This window comes from Glandiceps talaboti, chromosome 20 (assembly GCF_964340395.1).
Source record: "Glandiceps talaboti chromosome 20, keGlaTala1.1, whole genome shotgun sequence".
Taxonomy (NCBI): Eukaryota; Metazoa; Hemichordata; class Enteropneusta; family Spengelidae; genus Glandiceps; species Glandiceps talaboti.
In genome coordinates this window covers 20,162,850-20,185,178 of record NC_135568.1, presented here as the reverse complement: position 1 = coordinate 20,185,178, position 22,329 = coordinate 20,162,850, and the positions used below count along the sequence as shown (strand labels likewise).

General features: G+C 32.6%; 1 protein-coding gene across 1 annotated transcript in view; it reads right to left on the bottom strand.

The window, feature by feature from the left end:
• The window catches only part of LOC144451069 (triple functional domain protein-like), a 365,406-nt gene that overhangs the window by 234,901 nt on the left and 108,176 nt on the right, over nt 1-22,329 (bottom strand). The window contains exon 18 of the mRNA XM_078141839.1: nt 13,699-13,881. Within this exon, the coding sequence (XP_077997965.1) occupies nt 13,699-13,881 (183 nt within the window). The remainder of the gene's footprint in view (nt 1-13,698; nt 13,882-22,329) is intronic.

Genomic DNA, 22,329 nt, shown 5'->3' with positions numbered 1-22,329 from the left:
TTACTTACATAAATTGACTACTTGTAGTATTGGGATGGTATATATTTATTTACATAAATTGACTACTTGTAGTATTGGGATGGTATATATTTACTTACATAGAGTTGACTACTTGTAATATTGGGATGGTATATATTTACTTACATAGAGTTGACTACTTGTAGTATTGGGATGGTATATATTTACTTACATAGAGTTGACTACTTGTAATATTGGGATGGTATATATTTACTTACATAAATTGACTACTTGTAGTATTGGGATGGTATATATTTACTTACATAAATTGACTACTTGTAGTATTGGGATGGTATATATTTACTTACATAAATTGACTACTTGTAATATTGGAATGGTATATATTTATTTACATAAATTGACTACTTGTAGTATTGGAATGGTATATATTTACTTACATAGAGTTGACTACTTGTAATATTGGGATGGTATATATTTACTTACATAAATTGACTACTTGTAATATTGGGATGGTATATATTTACTTACATAAATTGACTACTTGTAGTATTGGGATGGTATATATTTACTTACATAAATTGACTACTTGTAATATTGGGATGGTATATATTTACTTACATAAATTGACTACTTGTAGTATTGGGATGGTATATATTTACTTACATAAATTGACTACTTGTAGTATTGGGATGGTATATATTTACTTACATAAATTGACTACTTGTAGTATTGGGATGGTATATATTTACTTACATAAATTGACTACTTGTAATATTGGGATGGTATATATTTACTTACATAAATTGACTACTTGTAGTATTGGGATGGTATATATTTACTTACATAAATTGACTACTTGTAATATTGGGATGGTATATATTTACTTACATAGAGTTGACTACTTGTAGTATTGGGATGGTATATATTTACTTACATAGATTGACTACTTGTAGTATTGGAATGGTATATATTTACTTACATAAATTGACTACTTGTAGTATTGGGATGGTATATATTTACTTACATAGAGTTGACTACTTGTAGTATTGGGATGGTATATATTTACTTACATAGATTGACTACTTGTAGTATTGGAATGGTATATATTTACTTACATAGAGTTGACTACTTGTAGTATTGGGATGGTATATATTTACTTACATAGATTGACTACTTGTAGTATTGGGATGGTATATATTTACTTACATAGAGTTGACTACTTGTAGTATTGGGATGGTATATATTTACTTACATAGAGTTGACTACTTGTAGTATTGGGATGGTATATATTTACTTACATAAAGTTGACTACTTGTAGTATTGGAATGGTATATATTTATTTACATAAATTGACTACTTGTAGTATTGGGATGGTATATATTTACTTACATAGAGTTGACTACTTGTAGTATTGGGATGGTATATATTTACTTACATAGAGTTGACTACTTGTAGTATTGGGATGGTATATATTTACTTACATAAAGTTGACTACTTGTAGTATTGGAATGGTATATATTTATTTACATAAATTGACTACTTGTAGTATTGGGATGGTATATATTTACTTACATAAAGTTGACTACTTGTAATATTGGGATGGTATATATTTACTTACATAAATTGACTACTTGTAGTATTGGGATGGTATATATTTATTTACATAAATTGACTACTTGTAGTATTGGGATGGTATATATTTACTTACATAGAGTTGACTACTTGTAATATTGGGATGGTATATATTTACTTACATAGAGTTGACTACTTGTAGTATTGGGATGGTATATATTTACTTACATAGAGTTGACTACTTGTAATATTGGGATGGTATATATTTACTTACATAAATTGACTACTTGTAGTATTGGGATGGTATATATTTACTTACATAAATTGACTACTTGTAGTATTGGGATGGTATATATTTACTTACATAAATTGACTACTTGTAATATTGGAATGGTATATATTTATTTACATAAATTGACTACTTGTAGTATTGGAATGGTATATATTTACTTACATAGAGTTGACTACTTGTAATATTGGGATGGTATATATTTACTTACATAAATTGACTACTTGTAATATTGGGATGGTATATATTTACTTACATAAATTGACTACTTGTAGTATTGGGATGGTATATATTTACTTACATAAATTGACTACTTGTAATATTGGGATGGTATATATTTACTTACATAAATTGACTACTTGTAGTATTGGGATGGTATATATTTACTTACATAAATTGACTACTTGTAGTATTGGGATGGTATATATTTACTTACATAAATTGACTACTTGTAATATTGGAATGGTATATATTTACTTACATAAATTGACTACTTGTAATATTGGGATGGTATATATTTACTTACATAAATTGACTACTTGTAATATTGGGATGGTATATATTTACTTACATAAATTGACTACTTGTAATATTGGGATGGTATATATTTACTTACATAGAGTTGACTACTTGTAATATTGGGATGGTATATATTTATTTACATAAATTGACTACTTGTAGTATTGGGATGGTATATATTTATTTACATAAATTGACTACTTGTAGTATTGGGATGGTATATATTTACTTACATAAATTGACTACTTGTAATATTGGGATGGTATATATTTACTTACATAAATTGACTACTTGTAATATTGGGATGGTATATATTTACTTACATAAATTGACTACTTGTAATATTGGGATGGTATATATTTACTTACATAGAGTTGACTACTTGTAATATTGGGATGGTATATATTTATTTACATAAATTGACTACTTGTAGTATTGGGATGGTATATATTTATTTACATAAATTGACTACTTGTAGTATTGGGATGGTATATATTTACTTACATAGAGTTGACTACTTGTAGTATTGGAATGGTATATATTTACTTACATAAATTGACTACTTGTAATATTGGGATGGTATATATTTACTTACATAAATTGACTACTTGTAGTATTGGAATGGTATATATTTACTTACATAAATTGACTACTTGTAATATTGGGATGGTATATATTTACGTACATAAATTGACTACTTGTAATATTGGAATGGTATATATTTACTTACATAAATTGACTACTTGTAATATTGGAATGGTATATATTTACTTACATAAAGTTGACTACTTGTAGTATTGGGATGGTATATATTTACTTACATAGAGTTGACTACTTGTAGTATTGGGATGGTATATATTTACTTACATAGAGTTGACTACTTGTAGTATTGGGATGGTATATATTTACTTACATAGAGTTGACTACTTGTAGTATTGGGATGGTATATATTTACTTACATAGAGTTGACTACTTGTAGTATTGGAATGGTATATATTTACTTACATAAATTGACTACTTGTAGTATTGGGATGGTATATATTTACTTACATAGAGTTGACTACTTGTAGTATTGGGATGGTATATATTTACTTACATAGAGTTGACTACTTGTAGTATTGGAATGGTATATATTTACTTACATAAATTGACTACTTGTAATATTGGAATGGTATATATTTATTTACATAAATTGACTACTTGTAGTATTGGGATGGTATATATTTACTTACATAGAGTTGACTACTTGTAGTATTGGGATGGTATATATTTACGTACATAAATTGACTACTTGTAGTATTGGGATGGTATATATTTACTTACATAAATTGACTACTTGTAATATTGGAATGGTATATATTTACTTACATAGAGTTGACTACTTGTAATATTGGGATGGTATATATTTACTTACATAGAGTTGACTACTTGTAATATTGGGATGGTATATATTTACTTACATAAATTGACTACTTGTAATATCGGGATGGTATATATTTATTTACATAAATTGACTACTTGTAATATTGGGATGGTATATATTTATTTACATAAATTGACTACTTGTAGTATTGGGATGGTATATATTTACTTACATAAATTGACTACTTGTAATATTGGGATGGTATATATTTACTTACATAAATTGACTACTTGTAGTATTGGGATGGTATATATTTACGTACATAAATTGACTACTTGTAATATTGGGATGGTATATATTTACGTACATAAATTGACTACTTGTAATATTGGGATGGTATATATTTACTTACATAAATTGACTACTTGTAATATTGGGATGGTATATATTTATTTACATAACTTGACTACTTGTAGTATTGGGATGGTATATATTTATTTACATAAATTGACTACTTGTAGTATTGGGATGGTATATATTTACTTACATAAATTGACTACTTGTAGTATTGGGATGGTATATATTTACGTACATAAATTGACTACTTGTAATATTGGGATGGTATATATTTACGTACATAAATTGACTACTTGTAATATTGGGATGGTATATATTTACTTACATAGAGTTGACTACTTGTAATATTGGGATGGTATATATTTACTTACATAAATTGACTACTTGTAATATTGGGATGGTATATATTTATTTACATAAATTGACTACTTGTAGTATTGGGATGGTATATATTTACTTACATAAATTGACTACTTGTAGTATTGGGATGGTATATATTTATTTACATAAATTGACTACTTGTAATATTGGGATGGTATATATTTACTTACATACATTGACTACTTGTAGTATTGGAATGGTATATATTTACTTACATAGAGTTGACTACTTGTAGTATTGGGATGGTATATATTTACTTACATAGAGTTGACTACTTGTAGTATTGGGATGGTATATATTTACTTACATAGAGTTGACTACTTGTAGTATTGGGATGGTATATATTTACTTACATAGAGTTGACTACTTGTAATATTGGGATGGTATATATTTACTTACATAAATTGACTACTTGTAATATTGGGATGGTATATATTTACTTACATAAATTGACTACTTGTAATATTGGGATGGTATATATTTATTTACATAAATTGACTACTTGTAATATTGGGATGGTATATATTTACTTACATAAATTGACTACTTGTAATATTGGGATGGTATATATTTACTTACATAAATTGACTACTTGTAATATTGGGATGGTATATATTTACTTACATAAATTGACTACTTGTAGTATTGGGATGGTATATATTTACTTACATAAATTGACTACTTGTAGTATTGGAATGGTATATATTTATTTACATAAATTGACTACTTGTAATATTGGAATGGTATATATTTACTTACATAAAGTTGACTACTTGTAATATTGGAATGGTATATATTTACTTACATAAAGTTGACTACTTGTAATATTGGGATGGTATATATTTACTTACATAAATTGACTACTTGTAATATTGGGATGGTATATATTTACTTACATAGAGTTGACTACTTGTAATATTGGGATGGTATATATTTACTTACATAAATTGACTACTTGTAGTATTGGGATGGTATATATTTACTTACATAGAGTTGACTACTTGTAGTATTGGGATGGTATATATTTACTTACATAAATTGACTACTTGTAGTATTGGGATGGTATATATTTACTTACATGAATTGACTACTTGTAGTATTTGAATGGTATATATTTATTTACATAAATTGACTACTTGTAATATTGGGATGGTATATATTTATTTACATAGAGTTGACTACTTGTAGTATTGGGATGGTATATATTTACTTACATAAATTGACTACTTGTAGTATTGGAATGGTATATATTTACTTACATAGAGTTGACTACTTGTAGTATTGGAATGGTATATATTTACTTACATAGAGTTGACTACTTGTAATATTGGGATGGTATATATTTACTTACATAAATTGACTACTTGTAATATTGGGATGGTATATATTTACTTACATAAATTGACTACTTGTAATATTGGGATGGTATATATTTATTTACATAAATTGACTACTTGTAGTATTGGGATGGTATATATTTATTTACATAAATTGACTACTTGTAGTATTGGGATGGTATATATTTACTTACATAGAGTTGACTACTTGTAATATTGGGATGGTATATATTTACTTACATAGAGTTGACTACTTGTAATATTGGGATGGTATATATTTATTTACATAAATTGACTACTTGTAGTATTGGGATGGTATATATTTATTTACATAAATTGACTACTTGGAATATTGGGATGGTATATATTTATTTACATAAATTGACTACTTGTAGTATTGGGATGGTATATATTTACTTACATAAATTGACTACTTGTAATATTGGGATGGTATATATTTATTTACATAAATTGACTACTTGTAGTATTGGGATGGTATATATTTATTTACATAAATTGACTACTTGTAGTATTGGGATGGTATATATTTACTTACATAAAGTTGACTACTTGTAATATTGGGATGGTATATATTTACTTACATAGAGTTGACTACTTGTAGTATTGGGATGGTATATATTTATTTACATAAATTGACTACTTGTAATATTGGGATGGTATATATTTACTTACATAAATTGACTACTTGTAGTATTGGAATGGTATATATTTACTTACATAGAGTTGACTACTTGTAGTATTGGAATGGTATATATTTACTTACATAGAGTTGACTACTTGTAATATTGGGATGGTATATATTTACTTACATAAAGTTGACTACTTGTAATATTGGGATGGTATATATTTATTTACATAAATTGACTACTTGTAGTATTGGAATGGTATATATTTACTTACATAGAGTTGACTACTTGTAATATTGGGATGGTATATATTTACTTACATAAAGTTGACTACTTGTAATATTGGGATGGTATATATTTACTTACATAAATTGACTACTTGTAGTATTGGAATGGTATATATTTACTTACATAGAGTTGACTACTTGTAATATTGGGATGGTATATATTTATTTACATAAAGTTGACTACTTGTAATATTGGGATGGTATATATTTATTTACATAAAGTTGACTACTTGTAATATTGGGATGGTATATATTTATTTACATAAATTGACTACTTGTAGTATTGGGATGGTATATATTTACTTACATAAATTGACTACTTGTAGTATTGGGATGGTATATATTTATTTACATAAATTGACTACTTGTAGTATTGGGATGGTATATATTTACTTACATAGAGTTGACTACTTGTAGTATTGGGATGGTATATATTTACTTACATAAATTGACTACTTGTAGTATTGGGATGGTATATATTTATTTACATAAATTGACTACTTGTAGTATTGGGATGGTATATATTTACTTACATAAATTGACTACTTGTAATATTGGAATGGTATATATTTACTTACATAAATTGACTACTTGTAATATTGGAATGGTATATATTTACTTACATAGAGTTGACTACTTGTAGTATTGGGATGGTATATATTTACTTACATAGAGTTGACTACTTGTAATATTGGGATGGTATATATTTACTTACATAAATTGACTACTTGTAGTATTGGAATGGTATATATTTACTTACATAAATTGACTACTTGTAATATTGGGATGGTATATATTTACTTACATAAATTGACTACTTGTAGTATTGGAATGGTATATATTTACTTACATAAATTGACTACTTGTAGTATTGGAATGGTATATATTTACTTACATAAATTGACTACTTGTAATATTGGGATGGTATATATTTACTTACATAAATTGACTACTTGTAGTATTGGAATGGTATATATTTACTTACATAAATTGACTACTTGTAATATTGGGATGGTATATATTTATTTACATAAATTGACTACTTGTAATATTGGGATGGTATATATTTACTTACATAAATTGACTACTTGTAGTATTGGGATGGTATATATTTACTTACATAAATTGACTACTTGTAGTATTGGGATGGTATATATTTACTTACATAGAGTTGACTACTTGTAGTATTGGAATGGTATATATTTACTTACATAGAGTTGACTACTTGTAATATTGGGATGGTATATATTTACTTACATAAATTGTCTACTTGTAATATTGGAATGGTATATATTTACTTACATAAATTGACTACTTGTAGTATTGGAATGGTATATATTTACTTACATAAATTGACTACTTGTAATATTGGGATGGTATATATTTACTTACATAGAGTTGACTACTTGTAATATTGGGATGGTATATATTTACTTACATAGAGTTGACTACTTGTAGTATTGGGATGGTATATATTTATTTACATAAATTGACTACTTGTAATATTGGAATGGTATATATTTACTTACATAAATTGACTACTTGTAATATTGGGATGGTATATATTTATTTACATAAATTGACTACTTGTAATATTGGGATGGTATATATTTACTTACATAAATTGACTACTTGTAATATTGGAATGGTATATATTTATTTACATAAATTGACTACTTGTAATATTGGAATGGTATATATTTACTTACATAGAGTTGACTACTTGTAATATTGGGATGGTATATATTTACGTACATAAATTGACTACTTGTAATATTGGGATGGTATATATTTACTTACATAAATTGACTACTTGTAATATTGGGATGGTATATATTTACTTACATAAATTGACTACTTGTAATATTGGGATGGTATATATTTACTTACATAAATTGACTACTTGTAATATTGGAATGGTATATATTTACTTACATAAATTGACTACTTGTAGTATTGGGATGGTATATATTTACTTACATAAATTGACTACTTGTAATATTGGGATGGTATATATTTACTTACATAAATTGACTACTTGTAGTATTGGGATGGTATATATTTACTTACATAAATTGACTACTTGTAGTATTGGGATGGTATATATTTACTTACATAAATTGACTACTTGTAGTATTGGAATGGTATATATTTACTTACATAGAGTTGACTACTTGTAGTATTGGGATGGTATATATTTACTTACATAAATTGACTACTTGTAGTATTGGGATGGTATATATTTACTTACATAGAGTTGACTACTTGTAATATTGGGATGGTATATATTTACTTACATAGAGTTGACTACTTGTAGTATTGGGATGGTATATATTTATTTACATAAAGTTGACTACTTGTAATATTGGGATGGTATATATTTACTTACATAAATTGACTACTTGTAGTATTGGAATGGTATATATTTACTTACATAAATTGACTACTTGTAATATTGGGATGGTATATATTTACTTACATAAATTGACTACTTGTAGTATTGGAATGGTATATATTTACTTACATAAATTGACTACTTGTAGTATTGGAATGGTATATATTTACTTACATAAATTGACTACTTGTAATATTGGGATGGTATATATTTACTTACATAAATTGACTACTTGTAGTATTGGAATGGTATATATTTACTTACATAAATTGACTACTTGTAATATTGGGATGGTATATATTTATTTACATAAATTGACTACTTGTAATATTGGGATGGTATATATTTACTTACATAAATTGACTACTTGTAGTATTGGGATGGTATATATTTACTTACATAAATTGACTACTTGTAGTATTGGGATGGTATATATTTACTTACATAGAGTTGACTACTTGTAGTATTGGAATGGTATATATTTACTTACATAGAGTTGACTACTTGTAATATTGGGATGGTATATATTTACTTACATAAATTGTCTACTTGTAATATTGGAATGGTATATATTTACTTACATAAATTGACTACTTGTAGTATTGGAATGGTATATATTTACTTACATAAATTGACTACTTGTAATATTGGGATGGTATATATTTACTTACATAGAGTTGACTACTTGTAATATTGGGATGGTATATATTTACTTACATAGAGTTGACTACTTGTAGTATTGGGATGGTATATATTTATTTACATAAATTGACTACTTGTAATATTGGAATGGTATATATTTACTTACATAAATTGACTACTTGTAATATTGGGATGGTATATATTTATTTACATAAATTGACTACTTGTAATATTGGGATGGTATATATTTACTTACATAAATTGACTACTTGTAATATTGGAATGGTATATATTTATTTACATAAATTGACTACTTGTAATATTGGAATGGTATATATTTACTTACATAGAGTTGACTACTTGTAATATTGGGATGGTATATATTTACGTACATAAATTGACTACTTGTAATATTGGGATGGTATATATTTACTTACATAAATTGACTACTTGTAATATTGGGATGGTATATATTTACTTACATAAATTGACTACTTGTAATATTGGGATGGTATATATTTACTTACATAAATTGACTACTTGTAATATTGGAATGGTATATATTTACTTACATAAATTGACTACTTGTAGTATTGGGATGGTATATATTTACTTACATAAATTGACTACTTGTAATATTGGGATGGTATATATTTACTTACATAAATTGACTACTTGTAGTATTGGGATGGTATATATTTACTTACATAAATTGACTACTTGTAGTATTGGGATGGTATATATTTACTTACATAAATTGACTACTTGTAGTATTGGAATGGTATATATTTACTTACATAGAGTTGACTACTTGTAGTATTGGGATGGTATATATTTACTTACATAAATTGACTACTTGTAGTATTGGGATGGTATATATTTACTTACATAGAGTTGACTACTTGTAATATTGGGATGGTATATATTTACTTACATAGAGTTGACTACTTGTAGTATTGGGATGGTATATATTTATTTACATAAAGTTGACTACTTGTAATATTGGGATGGTATATATTTATTTACATAAAGTTGACTACTTGTAATATTGGGATGGTATATATTTATTTACATAAATTGACTACTTGTAGTATTGGGATAGTATATATTTACTTACATAAATTGACTACTTGTAGTATTGGGATGGTATATATTTACTTACATAAATTGACTACTTGTAGTATTGGATTGGTATATATTTATTTACATAAAGTTGACTACTTGTAATATTGGAATGGTATATATTTATTTACATAAATTGACTACTTGTAATATTGGGATGGTATATATTTACTTACATAAATTGACTACTTGTAATATTGGGATGGTATATATTTATTTACATAAATTGACTACTTGTAGTATTGGGATGGTATATATTTATTTACATAAATTGACTACTTGTAGTATTGGGATGGTATATATTTACTTACATAGAGTTGACTACTTGTAATATTGGGATGGTATATATTTATTTACATAAATTGACTACTTGTAGTATTGGAATGGTATATATTTACTTACATAGAGTTGACTACTTGTAGTATTGGGATGGTATATATTTACTTACATAAATTGACTACTTGTAATATTGGGATGGTATATATTTACTTACATAAATTGACTACTTGTAATATTGGGATGGTATATATTTATTTACATAAATTGACTACTTGTAGTATTGGAATGGTATATATTTATTTACATAAATTGACTACTTGTAGTATTGGGATGGTATATATTTACTTACATAAAGTTGACTACTTGTAGTATTGGGATGGTATATATTTACTTACATAGAGTTGACTACTTGTAGTATTGGAATGGTATATATTTATTTACATAAATTGACTACTTGTAGTATTGGAATGGTATATATTTACTTACATAGAGTTGACTACTTGTAATATTGGGATGGTATATATTTATTTACATAAATTGACTACTTGTAATATTGGGATGGTATATATTTATTTACATAAATTGACTACTTGTAGTATTGGGATGGTATATATTTATTTACATAAATTGACTACTTGTAGTATTGGGATGGTATATATTTACTTACATAAATTGACTACTTGTAATATTGGGATGGTATATATTTATTTACATAAATTGACTACTTGTAATATTGGAATGGTATATATTTACTTACATAGAGTTGACTACTTGTAATATTGGGATGGTATATATTTACTTACATAGAGTTGACTACTTGTAATATTGGGATGGTATATATTTACTTACATAAATTGACTACTTGTAATATTGGGATGGTATATATTTATTTACATAAATTGACTACTTGTAGTATTGGGATGGTATATATTTACTTACATAGAGTTGACTACTTGTAGTATTGGAATGGTATATATTTACTTACATAAATTGACTACTTGTAATATTGGGATGGTATATATTTACTTACATAAATTGACTACTTGTAATATTGGGATGGTATATATTTATTTACATAAATTGACTACTTGTAGTATTGGGATGGTATATATTTACTTACATAGAGTTGACTACTTGTAATATTGGGATGGTATATATTTACTTACATAAATTGACTACTTGTAATATTGGGATGGTATATATTTATTTACATAAATTGACTACTTGTAATATTGGGATGGTATATATTTACTTACATAAATTGACTACTTGTAGTATTGGGATGGTATATATTTACTTACATAAATTGACTACTTGTAGTATTGGAATGGTATATATTTACTTACATAAATTGACTACTTGTAATATTGGGATGGTATATATTTACTTACATAGAGTTGACTACTTGTAGTATTGGAATGGTATATATTTACTTACATAAATTGACTACTTGTAATATTGGGATGGTATATATTTACTTACATAGAGTTGACTACTTGTAATATTGGGATGGTATATATTTACTTACATAAATTGACTACTTGTAATATTGGGATGGTATATATTTACTTACATAAATTGACTACTTGTAGTATTGGGATGGTATATATTTACTTACATAAATTGACTACTTGTAGTATTGGAATGGTATATATTTACTTACATAAATTGACTACTTGTAATATTGGGATGGTATATATTTACTTACATAGAGTTGACTACTTGTAGTATTGGGATGGTATATATTTACTTACATAAATTGACTACTTGTAATATTGGGATGGTATATATTTATTTACATAAATTGACTACTTGTAGTATTGGGATGGTATATATTTATTTATATAAATTGACTACTTGTAGTATTGGGATGGTATATATTTATTTACATAAATTGACTACTTGTAGTATTGGGATGGTATATATTTACTTACATAAATTGACTACTTGTAATATTGGGATGGTATATATTTATTTACATAAATTGACTACTTGTAGTATTGGGATGGTATATATTTACTTACATAGAGTTGACTACTTGTAGTATTGGGATGGTATATATTTACTTACATAGAGTTGACTACTTGTAATATTGGGATGGTATATATTTATTTACATAAATTGACTACTTGTAGTATTGGGATGGTATATATTTACTTACATAGAGTTGACTACTTGTAGTATTGGGATGGTATATATTTACTTACATAGAGTTGACTACTTGTAATATTGGAATGGTATATATTTATTTACATAAATTGACTACTTGTAGTATTGGGATGGTATATATTTACTTACATAAATTGACTACTTGTAATATTGGGATGGTATATATTTACTTACATAAATTGACTACTTGTAGTATTGGGATGGTATATATTTATTTACATAAATTGACTACTTGTAGTATTGGGATGGTATATATTTCCTTTACATAGAGTATCAGGATGGTATATATTTACTTTACATAGAATTGACTACTTTATATATATACTTAGCATTGCTGTTACTATGGTTACATTTACTTACATAAAGTTTACTCTTGTATATATACTTGGCTTTGCCGTTACTATCTTTGACTTCTTTGCTAAACACCACTAGCATTTCAAAAAGGAAGATATGTCGATCTCGGCCTTTGCGGATGATCTGTTTAGGATCCCATACTTGGAAGGAATCTTGGAGAATCACTTCACCTTGTGCTTCAAGATTTTCCTTAAAAAAATCACAAAATTCAGAATTTAGTTGATGGAGCTGTAATACTCATTATTGATGTGAGCCCTCAGTGTTGAGTGCAGAAGACAAGGGCACTGTCAGTGGTGAGTGATGATAATTATAAGAGAAGGGCACCCTCAGTGTTGAGTAATGGTACTGGTCATGTACGGTGACATACAGCACATCAATGATAAACTGACTATGGATACTTTATGAAAATTGCCTATCTACATGAAGCGATCATGCAATATTATCCAACATTACCAAATGGATGATACTATTCAGACAGTAGGGGTAAATGTGGATGATACTATTCAGACAGTAGGGGTAAATGTGGATGATACTATTCAGACAGTAGGGGTAAATGTGGACGATACTATTTAGGGGTAGAGTATGAACAGGTATTACCATCCACATATATCACACATCTACTGTGTTTGCCATTTACTTCTCATTTGTTTACACATCATGTGATTTACCCAAGATATAGATAAGACTAAACTATGTCATATTAACCCCCACCCCCACACCTGTCTTCTGGTTGCATAATTCTGTTCAAGTTAGACGAGCAGTTACTGTTTCAATTGATTTTAGAACTCATAAAGTTGTTGTCTTTAAAGAGGAACAGCAGGTATAAAAGGCCCCCTAACTTTCTGGAGATTATTATCAGATTTGAATACAGACCATTAAATAGCGTCAATGGCATTGTAGCACAACTGTGCAATTTGCTAGGTACACATGTTCATTTGTTGAATGACTATCCAGTTGCCTATTAAACTATGTAGTTATCTTTGCAATATATATGATCATTTGGCTGTTGCTATGGGCGTTGTCTTGTTGCTAGGCACATTTGCATACATTTTTTCAAGAATTTTATCTATCTGTGAATGTGGACATCAGAACTCAAACACCAAGAAAAAACAATACCTGAGGGAATGTTGTAATGGACAGTGAATGGAAATGTCACCCTTTTCTGGCAATGACTACCAAATATTTTCAATCGGAAAATGGTTAATATTAATAATGATAATAATAATAATAATAATAACAAGTCATTGAGAATGACATAGTCCCCGCTATGATTGGGTTTTAAGGAATTATCACTACTCTGATCACGCAACAACACTTGTGAACCTAAAACAAACAGACTTAGATATGTTGTGTGTGCTTGTTGGACATGGACTATGCCTCCAACAATAAACGATTGGTCGGGTATGGGGGATCGTATCACAATGAAAATGGAGTCTGAGTTATGGCTTTGGACATGGAAAATTCACAAACACAATGGCTGCCAGGCAGCCATATTGGATCGTATCACGAGGAAAATGGATATGCACATGTATGTCATAGAACGCTGTCCTAATACCAACTTTGAATGAGATCTGTTTAAGCATGTCTGAGTTATGGCTTTGGACATGAAAATTCGCAAACACAATGGCTACCAGGCAGCCATATTGGATCGTATCACAATGAAAATGGATATGCACATGTATGTCATAGAACACTGTCCTAATACCAACTTTGAATGAGATCTGTTCAAGCATGTCTGAGTTATGGCTTTGGACATGAAAATTCACAAACAAAATGGCTGCTAGGCGGCCATATTGGATCGTATCATAAAACAAATTGACGTGCATATCTATGCCATAGCATGTTGCCCCTGTACCAAGTTTGAAAAAAATCGGTCCAGGCATCTCCAAGAAAAGGCTGCGGACGGACGGACGGACGGACGGACGCACGCACGAAACCCAATCCATAAGTCCCCGTTCCGGACTTCGTATGCGGGGACTAATAAAGGACTTACTGGTGTTCTCACACTACAAGTCACGTTTTTTGCCCCAAATCACACACCTATGATGTCATCATTTTCATTCGAACAATTTCCCAACTAGACACCTAAGATAATATGCCCACCAAATATTATGGCAATCAGTCCTGCGGTTTTTGACTTTAAGTTGTTTACACACACACACACACACACACACAAATGTCAAATATTTGTTGTTTCTCTTCGGAAGATAATCAGTGTTTACTGAGAAAGATAGTGACCTATTACTAGTTCGCTAATTATTCAGGGATCACACTGAGTTGGCGTCCATGTTTCCCAAGGATCCCCCACGAACCGTGAGATTGAAAACTTCCCCTTTAATGTTCCATTGGTACCACTGGCTATACCGTCATCTAGGAGTCATTGGTACTACCACTGGCTATACTGTCATCTCGGAGTCATTGGTACCACTGGCTATACTGTCATCTAGGAGTCATTGGTACAACCACTGGCTATACTGTCATCTCGGAGTCATTGGTACCACTGGCTATACTGTCATCTAGGAGTCATTGCTACCACTGGCTATACTGTCATCTAGGAGTCATTGGTACAACCACTGGCTATACTGTCATCTAGGAGTCATTGGTACAACCACTGGCTATACTGTCATCTAGGAGTCATTGGTACAACCACTGGCTATACTGTCATCTAGGAGTCATTGCTACCACTGGCTATACTGTCATCTAGGAGTCATTGGTACAACCACTGGCTATACTGTCATCTAGGAGTCATTGGTACAACCACTGGCTATACTGTCATCTAGGAGTCATTGGTACAACCACTGGCTATACTGTCATCTAGGAGTCATTGGTACCACTGGCTATACTGTCATCTAGGAGTCATTGGTACCACTGGCTATACTGACATCAAGGAGTCATTAGTACCACTGGCTATACTGTCATCTAGGAGTCATTGGTACAACCACTGGCTATACTGTCATCTAGGAGTCATTGGTACAACCACTGGCTATACTGTCATCTAGGAGTCAATGGTACCACTGGCTATACTGTCATCTAGGAGTCATTGGTACAACCAGTGGCTATACTGTCATCTCGGAGTCATTGCTACCACTGGCTATACTGACATCTAGGAGTCATTGCTACCACTGGCTATACTGTCATCTAGGAGTCATTGCTACCACTGGCTATACTGTCATCTAGGAGTCATTGGTACAACCACTGGCTATACTGTCATCTAGGAGTCATTGGTACAACCACTGGCTATATTGTCATCTAGGAGTCATTGGTACCACTGGCTATACTGTCATCTAGGAGTCATTGGTACAACCAGTGGCTATACTGTCATCTCGGAGTCATTGCTACCACTGGCTATACTGTCATCTAGGAGTCATTGCTACCACTGGCTATACTGTCATCTAGGAGTCATTGGTACAACCACTGGCTATACTGTCATCTCGGAGTCATTGCTACCACTGGCTATACTGTCATCTAGGAGTCATTGCTACCACTGGCTATATTGTCATCTAGGAGTCATTGGTACCACTGGCTATACTGTCATCTAGGAGTCATTGGTACAACCACTGGCTATATTGTCATCTAGGAGTCATTGGTACCACTGGCTATACTGTCATCTAGGAGTCATTGGTACCACTGGCTATACTATCATCTAGGAGTCATTGCTACCACTGGCTATACTGTCATCTAGGAGTCATTGCTACCACTGGCTATATTGTCATCTAGGAGTCATTGGTACCACTGGCTATACTGTCATCTAGGAGTCATTGGTACCACTGGCTATACTGTCATCTAGGAGTCATTGGTACAACCACTGGCTATACTGTCATCTAGGAGTCATTGGTACAACCACTGGCTATACTGTCATCTAGGAGTCATTGGTACAACCACTGGCTATACTGTCATCTAGGAGTCATTGGTACAACCACTGGCTATACTGTCATCTAGGAGTCATTGGTACAACCACTGGCTATACTGTCATCTAGGAGTCATTGGTACAACCACTGGCTATACTGTCATCTAGGAGTCATTGATACCACTGGCTATACTGTCATCTAGGTGTCATTGCTACCACTGGCTATACTGTCAAATAGGAGTCATTGCTACCACTGGCTATACTGTCATCTAGGAGTCATTGGTACCACTGGCTATACTGTCATCTAGGAGTCATTGGTACCACTGGCTATACTGTCATCTAGGAGTCATTGGTACAACCACTGGCTATACTGTCATCTAGGAGTCATTGCTACCACTGGCTATACTGACATCTAGGAGTCATTGCTACCACTGGCTATACTGTCATCTAGGAGTCATTGCTACCACTGGCTATACTGTCATCTAGGAGTCATTGGTACCACTGGCTATACTGTCATCTAGGAGTCATTGCTACCACTGGCTATACTGTCATCTAGGAGTCATTGGTACTACCACTGGCTATACTGTCATCTAGGAGTCATTGGTACAACCACTGGCTATATTGTCATCTAGGAGTCATTGCTACCACTGGCTATACTGTCATCTAGGAGCCATTGCTACCACTGGCTATACTGTCATCTAGGAGTCATTGCTACCACTGGCTATACTGTCATCTAGGAGTCATTGCTACCACTGGCTATACTGTCATCTAGGAGTCATTGCTACCACTGGCTATACTGTCATCTAGGAGTCATTGCTACCACTGGCTATACTGTCATCTAGGAGTCATTGGTACAACCACTGGCTATACTGTCATCTAGGAGTCATTGGTACAACCAGTGGCTATACTGTCATCTAGGAGTCATTGCTACCACTGGCTATACTGTCAAATAGGATTCATTGCTACCACTGGTTATACTGTCATCTAGGAGTCATTGGTACAACCACTGACTATACTGTCATCTAGGAGTCATTGCTACCACTGGCTATACTGTCATCTAGGAGTCATTGGTACCACTGGTTATACTGTCATCTAGGAGTCATTGGTACAACCACTGGCTATACTGTCATCTAGGAGTCATTGCTACCACTGGCTATACTGTCATCTAGGAGTCATTGCTACCATTGGTTATACTGTCATCTAGGAGTCATTGGTACAACCACTGGCTATATTGTCATCTAGGAGTCATTGCTACCACTGGCTATACTGTCATCTAGGAGTCATTGCTACCACTGGCTATACTGTCATCTAGGAGTCATTGTACCACTGGCTATACTGTCAAATAGGAGTCATTGCTACCACTGGCTATACCGTCATCTAGGAGTCATTGGTACTACCACTGGCTATACTGTCATCTCGGAGTCATTGGTACCACTGGCTATACTGTCATCTAGGAGTCATTGGTACAACCACTGGCTATACTGTCATCTCGGAGTCATTGGTACAACCACTGGCTATACTGTCATCTAGGAGTCATTGCTACCACTGGCTATACTGTCATCTAGGAGTCATTGGTACAACCACTGGCTATACTGTCATCTAGGAGTCATTGGTACAACCACTGGCTATACTGTCATCTAGGAGTCATTGGTACAACCACTGGCTATACTGTCATCTAGGAGTCATTGCTACCACTGGCTATACTGTCATCTAGGAGTCATTGGTACAACCACTCGCTATACTGTCATCTAGGAGTCATTGGTACAACCACTGGCTATACTGTCATCTAGGAGTCATTGGTACAACCACTGGCTATACTGTCATCTAGGAGTCATTGGTACCACTGGCTATACTGTCATCTAGGAGTCATTGGTACCACTGGCTATACTGACATCAAGGAGTCATTAGTACCACTGGCTATACTGTCATCTAGGAGTCATTGGTACAACCACTGGCTATACTGTCATCTAGGAGTCATTGGTACAACCACTGGCTATACTGTCATCTAGGAGTCAATGGTACCACTGGCTATACTGTCATCTAGGAGTCATTGGTACAACCAGTGGCTATACTGTCATCTCGGAGTCATTGCTACCACTGGCTATACTGACATCTAGGAGTCATTGCTACCACTGGCTATACTGTCATCTAGGAGTCATTGCTACCACTGGCTATACTGTCATCTAGGAGTCATTGGTACAACCACTGGCTATACTGTCATCTAGGAGTCATTGGTACAACCACTGGCTATATTGTCATCTAGGAGTCATTGGTACCACTGGCTATACTGTCATCTAGGAGTCATTGGTACAACCAGTGGCTATACTGTCATCTCGGAGTCATTGCTACCACTGGCTATACTGTCATCTAGGAGTCATTGCTACCACTGGCTATACTGTCATCTAGGAGTCATTGGTACAACCACTGGCTATACTGTCATCTCGGAGTCATTGCTACCACTGGCTATACTGTCATCTAGGAGTCATTGCTACCACTGGCTATATTGTCATCTAGGAGTCATTGGTACCACTGGCTATACTGTCATCTAGGAGTCATTGGTACAACCACTGGCTATATTGTCATCTAGGAGTCATTGGTACCACTGGCTATACTGTCATCTAGGAGTCATTGGTACCACTGGCTATACTGTCATCTAGGAGTCATTGCTACCACTGGCTATACTGTCATCTAGGAGTCATTGCTACCACTGGCTATATTGTCATCTAGGAGTCATTGGTACAACCACTGGCTATACTGTCATCTAGGAGTCATTGGTACCACTGGCTATACTGTCATCTAGGAGTCATTGGTACAACCACTGGCTATACTGTCATCTAGGAGTCATTGGTACAACCACTGGCTATACTGTCATCTAGGAGTCATTGGTACAACCACTGGCTATACTGTCATCTAGGAGTCATTGGTACAACCACTGGCTATACTGTCATCTAGGAGTCATTGGTACAACCACTGGCTATACTGTCATCTAGGAGTCATTGGTACAACCACTGGCTATACTGTCATCTAGGAGTCATTGATACCACTGGCTATACTGTCATCTAGGTGTCATTGCTACCACTGGCTATACTGTCAAATAGGAGTCATTGCTACCACTGGCTATACTGTCATCTAGGAGTCATTGGTACCACTGGCTATACTGTCATCTAGGAGTCATTGGTACCACTGGCTATACTGTCATCTAGGAGTCATTGGTACAACCACTGGCTATACTGTCATCTAGGAGTCATTGCTACCACTGGCTATACTGACATCTAGGAGTCATTGCTACCACTGGCTATACTGTCATCTAGGAGTCATTGCTACCACTGGCTATACTGTCATCTAGGAGTCATTGGTACCACTGGCTATACTGTCATCTAGGAGTCATTGCTACCACTGGCTATACTGTCATCTAGGAGTCATTGGTACTACCACTGGCTATACTGTCATCTAGGAGTCATTGGTACAACCACTGGCTATATTGTCATCTAGGAGTCATTGCTACCACTGGCTATACTGTCATCTAGGAGCCATTGCTACCACTGGCTATACTGTCATCTAGGAGTCATTGCTACCACTGGCTATACTGTCATCTAGGAGTCATTGCTACCACTGGCTATACTGTCATCTAGGAGTCATTGCTACCACTGGCTATACTGTCATCTAGGAGTCATTGCTACCACTGGCTATACTGTCATCTAGGAGTCATTGGTACAACCACTGACTATACTGTCATCTAGGAGTCATTGGTACAACCAGTGGCTATACTGTCATCTAGGAGTCATTGCTACCACTGGCTATACTGTCATCTAGGAGTCATTGGTACCACTGGCTATACTGTCAAATAGGAGTCATTGCTACCACTGGTTATACTGTCATCTAGGAGTCATTGGTACAACCACTGACTATACTGTCATCTAGGAGTCATTGCTACCACTGGCTATACTGTCATCTAGGAGTCATTGGTACCACTGGTTATACTGTCATCTAGGAGTCATTGGTACAACCACTGGCTATACTGTCATCTAGGAGTCATTGCTACCACTGGCTATACTGTCATCTAGGAGTCATTGCTACCACTGGTTATACTGTCATCTAGGAGTCATTGGTACAACCACTGGCTATATTGTCATCTAGGAGTCATTGCTACCACTGGCTATACTGTCATCTAGGAGTCATTGCTACCACTGGCTATACTGTCATCTAGGAGTCATTGGTACCACTGGCTATACTGTCAAATAGGAGTCATTGCTACCACTGGCTATACTGTCATCTAGGAGTCATTGGTACAACCACTGGCTATACTGTCATCTAGGAGTCATTGGTACAACCACTGGCTATACTGTCATCTAGGAGTCATTGCTACCACTGGCTATACTGTCATCTAGGAGTCAATGGTACCACTGGCTATACTGTCATCTAGGAGTCAATGGTACAACCACTGGCTATACTGTCATCTAGGAGTCATTGCTACCACTGGCTATACTGTCATCTAGGAGTCATTGGTACCACTGGCTATACTGTCATCTAGGAGTCAATGGTACAACCACTGGCTATACTGTCATCTAGGAGTCATTGGTACAACCACTGGCTATATTGTCATCTAGGAGCCATTGGTACCACTGGCTATACTGTCATCTAGGAGTCATTGGTACAACCACTGGCTATACTGTCATCTAGGAGTCATTGGTACAACCACTGGCTATACTGTCATCTAGGAGTCATTGGTACCACTGGCTATATTGTCATCTAGGAGTCATTGGTACCACTGGCTATACTGTCATCTAGGA